The sequence below is a fragment of the Lactuca saligna genome, chromosome 3 (assembly GCF_052625555.1).
Source record: "Lactuca saligna cultivar CGN05327 chromosome 3, ASM5262555v1, whole genome shotgun sequence".
Taxonomy (NCBI): domain Eukaryota; kingdom Viridiplantae; phylum Streptophyta; class Magnoliopsida; order Asterales; family Asteraceae; genus Lactuca; species Lactuca saligna.
The window spans coordinates 183,570,269-183,575,000 of NC_136419.1; the positions used below are offsets into that span (position 1 = coordinate 183,570,269).

The 4,732-nt window shown below is 33.0% G+C and overlaps 1 protein-coding gene across 1 annotated transcript in view; it reads left to right on the forward strand.

The window, feature by feature from the left end:
- The first annotated feature begins 3,321 nt into the window (after positions 1-3,321).
- LOC145037597 (uncharacterized) overlaps positions 3,322-4,732 on the forward strand; it is an 8,783-nt gene continuing 7,372 nt past the window's right edge. Inside the window, exon 1 of the mRNA XM_078986296.1 lies at positions 3,322-3,730. Coding sequence (XP_078842422.1) covers positions 3,422-3,730 — 309 coding nt within the window. The 5' untranslated portion in view covers positions 3,322-3,421. The remainder of the gene's footprint in view (positions 3,731-4,732) is intronic.

Consider the following 4,732-nt stretch of genomic DNA (forward strand, 5'->3'; position numbering starts at 1 on the left):
TGATTTAGTGTCTTAATTGATCATGATAGTCGGGGAGCATCCGGAACAACAGTCATGGATCTTTCACTCAGGCTTTTAGCAGTCGGTTCTTCAAGGTGAGTCTTCCTTCCAGTAGGAACGGGTCTACGACCACAATTCCGGCCCGTTTATTCAGCAGTAGTTCCAGACTTCGGTCCGATGTAGTAGTTCACTGTGCTTGATGTCTTTGTGATTCAAGCATGTCTTTATGTTATGTGTTCCGGACTTCGGTCCGATGCAATATGCAGTATATGTGTTTATGCTATTAGTTATGATTTTGCTATGCTATGTTTAGTTAGTTTTCGGACTTCGATCCGATGCAATATGTAGTATATGTGTTTATGCAAGTACTTATGATTATGCTATGCTATGTTCAATCATTTTCCGGACTTCGGTCCGATGCAGTATGCAGTATATGTGTTTATGCTAGTAGTTATGATTATGCTATGCTATGTTCAGTCAGTTTCCGGACTTTAGTCCGATGCAGAGGGCAAGGCCCTGGTTAGTTCCGGACTTCGGTCCGATGCAGTTTTCAGACTTTGGTCCGATGCAAAGGGCAAGGCCCTGGTTAGTTCTGTACTTCAGTCAGATGCAGTTTCTGAACTTCGGTCCAATGCAGAGGGCAAGACCCTGGATAGTTCCAGACTTCAGTCCGATGCAGTTTTTGGACTTCGGTTCCATGTAGTGGGCAAGGCCCAATATGTGTTTATATGTTATTGTATGGTATGTGGTAGTTTGGGGGAGCTCACTAAGCTTCGTGCTTACAGTTTTAGTTTTGGTTTCAGGTACTCAGTTTCAAAAGAGGAGCTCGGGAAGATTGCAGTGCACCCACCATTTGTTCAGCCTGGGATGTTTATACTCTGATATTTTGATAATTGTTACGATATTTTGAGATACAATGTATATGATTTTTATATGATGTTCGATGACTAAGGTTTTATTATTGAATTAAAACAAAATTTTTAGATTGTATTTTTGGGATGTTACACCCAAAGCAATGTTGTTAATCCCGATGAAAATCCTTAGGCTAGATCCCTTAATTTAGATGCTTTAGGGACAGAAAGTGAGGATAAGGGGAACGAGTAATCGGGTTGATTGATTTGATAAAAATTAATAAACTTAATTATTATGGGTTGAAAACTCTATGTGCTCACCAGGCTTCCAAGCCTGAGCCACTCAGTTTTTTTATTACAGGTAGTAGCAAAAGAACACAAGCTCACCAGGCTCCCAAGCCTAACTCACTCAGTTTTTTGTATTAAATGCAGTGGCAAAAGAACACAAGAGTAATGATCTGATGAGAGATCTCTGGATTATAGGCCATTAGAATAATAAATGTTGGAAGGCCTGTACTATTTCAGTTTATGCTTATGTACTGTATTGGCAATGACATCTTAGAGTTTTAAATATAATGAAAACTCATTCCTTCGGAAACGCTTTGATAATTTACTTATCATATTTTTGGGAATAAATTCCGCAACATATTTCATTAAAAGGATACTTTGATTTTCAAATAAAGTATAAACAAATCGGTCTTTTCTGGCCGTGAAATTGGGGATGTCACAGTAGCCAATGACACTTGTATGTAAGACCAAGATTTGGCCCTCGACATTGCACGAAAAAACCATAGGGGTAGCCCATGACACTTGTATGTAAGACCGAGATTTGACCCTCGACATTGCAATGAAAGACCATGGGGGTAGCTCATGACATTTGTATGTTTGGTATGTGGAAGAGAATGTATTTATCCTGTCATATTTATAGAAAAACACAAAAAACAAATAAAAAACATGTTAACCATTGCAAACCTAATATTTTCTTCAAAAATTCTTATTTGCAACTCTTCTATCCTTTTCTTTACAAAGCAAAGGTTATTTTTTTTTTTAACCTAAGAAGGTTTATTTTTGCACAGTTTTTCAGAGATGTGAAAATCTAGTACTTATTGGAAAATAAACTTAGCAGCGCTAAACCTTCGTCTTCACATTGCTAACCGTTATCCTCATTGATTCTTCTCAAAGTAAAACTCATCTTTGCATTGCTATCTCTAATCTTTGCGGCACTAAGCGAACTTTTATGATATCTTTGAAATTCTTCCTTATCCACTCCATATTTAACTCCATTTTTGTTCTTTTATCATTATCTCTAGATTGTGGACTCATTTATCAAATATGAACTATTTTATATCTCATTTATCCGTATTTTACATTTATTCATCTAAAATACTAATATATTTCATCATATTTTACGACTAATTGTAGCAATATAGTATACGATATGCAAAGTCTTTGAGGAGAAACCTATGACGCATATAGAAACGTGTAAGGACAAAGTATAGCTGATATGGGACACTTGAAGAAGAAGACTCAATGATTTTAAACTAGTTGTAAGTCTTTCTTAGGAGCTAAACGTCAGTGACACTTTGTTAGTAAATATGCATGAAGATCAATTCATCGAAGTAGAGGAGTCGATTAATATCCTAACGTTTTCCATGTATTGTAACAAACTCTAATTATAGATACTCGATGTATATACATGAATATCAAGAGTTAATAATGTTCATGAAATTTGAACGCGATCTCTTCAATCAGGCTTTTAACCTTAGTCAGCAAACATTCAAAAATTAATATTCAATAGAGTAAATTACACGAACGGTCCTTATGGTTTAGGGTAATTTACGTGTTTGGTCCCTAACTTATTTTTTTAACTCGGAAGGTCCCTACTGTTTGTTTTTGTTACACGTTTAGTCCCTGTCTTACCTAAAAAGATTATTTTGCCCTTGATTTTTTAATTTATTTAAATAAACACACTCCAACCTCACCCCCTCACTTTATTTTACCTACCCAAACATTTTTCCCTATTTAAATAATAATCTTTTTAGCTAAGATAGGGATCAAACACGTAACAAAAACAAATAGTAGGGACCAAGTGCGTAACAAAAACAAACAGTAAGAACCTTCCGAGTTAAAAAAATAAGTTATGAACTAAGCTCGCAAATTACCCCAAACCATAGGGACCATTTGTGTAATTTACTCTATTTCAATAAGAACCAAAAACAAACTTCTTATCATATATATATAGTAAATCAAATATTAAAAATATTTGAAAACCCAGAGAATAGAATCATAGATAACAATTATGCATATCCAGTTATTATTGTCTATTGAAACATTAAAACAACAATATAACGTGTTAGGAGGAATATAAAATGGTAATAAATAATAATAATGTGGGTACCCTCTACCCATCCATCATCCCCGCCGTCCATTCCCACATGCATGTTCCCATTATATTCATGTATTTGCCACCTCTTCTCTTTGGCATTTTATCAAACGCCTCGTCTTCATCAATTATCGTTCTTTCTCTCTTCACCCAACAATCTCTTTTTCTTCAAAGCTTCCATTTGCAGATGGAGAACAGCAACCCAGAGATTCCATGCAAGATCAGAAAGCGGAGGTTCCCGACAACTTCTTCCTCGTCGTTTGTAAACAGTAATATGTCGCAACTTTTAATCGAGCAAACAGATTCACTGCAAAATGAGAAATGTATGAATAGGTTGGATCGGAGTACCTTCCAAACAGATGAACAGGGGATAATGACATTGCAGAAGTCGGGAGCTGATAATCGAGTGCATGAAATGTACGAGAAATCGATTGTGAATTTGGATCGATCTCGAAACAAGAGTCGCGAATCTCCTTGTCGTGATTCTGCTCCCGAGGTTTGTTCATTACTCTTTCTTTGTCAACTTTAAACCATATTTTGTTTACATTGTAACTTGTTAACAGTTCTTTTTTCACATAATTTATGAGTAAAAACGTATTAACAAATGAGAAAATAATATTACTTAGTCATATATATAATCCCTTGTTTTTAAGTTAATTTATATTAACGTCATTTTTCAGTCATGTTATCTAAATAAAATAGACTTCTCTTTTGTGAACGTCTTTTCCCATTTCACAAACATGTCCTTTTTATAAATGTCTATTTTATAAATGTCTTTTTTATCTTTTCATATAACTTAATTTATAAACGTCTTTTTTAGTCATGTTATCTAAATAAAATAAATGTTTTCATATTTACGTCTTTTCTATCTCTCTTTTCTACTTTTTTACTCTTTCATATAACTTAATTTATAAACGTCTTTTTTATGAATGTACTCTTTTTCTATTTCAAAATTTATCCACATAAAATATGTGTTTTATTGACTTGTCTCATAGTTGTAAAAATGTTTATTTTATGTGGATGGATAAATTTCTTAAACAATCTACTCCCATTTTATAAACATTTTTTTACTGCCTTCATATAATGTAATTTACATACGTCTTTTTTTGTCATGTTATCTAAATAAAATAATCTTATTCAAAGATCTAGAATTTAGTTACAGTTAATAATTATCTATTGATAATCCCATTTTGAGTATTTAGTATCACAATCACATAAAAACACCATCTTAGTATTATCCTTATGATGCAAATCATCTTTTTCCAATATTAAATTAATTTAGATGATAGAGGGAATATTAGAGGGAAATATTATTTTCTCTTTGAAATTATCTTGGTTAATGAGTTTAAATATTTTTGTAATTTTAGTCTTGTTAAAGTGATGCAATTTGTTTAATCAAAATTTATATTTTAAACAACTTATAAAAAATAAAAATAAAAATAAATGCTAGAGACATAACTGGACTTATTGTAAGCTACACATACAAATTAAAATATTT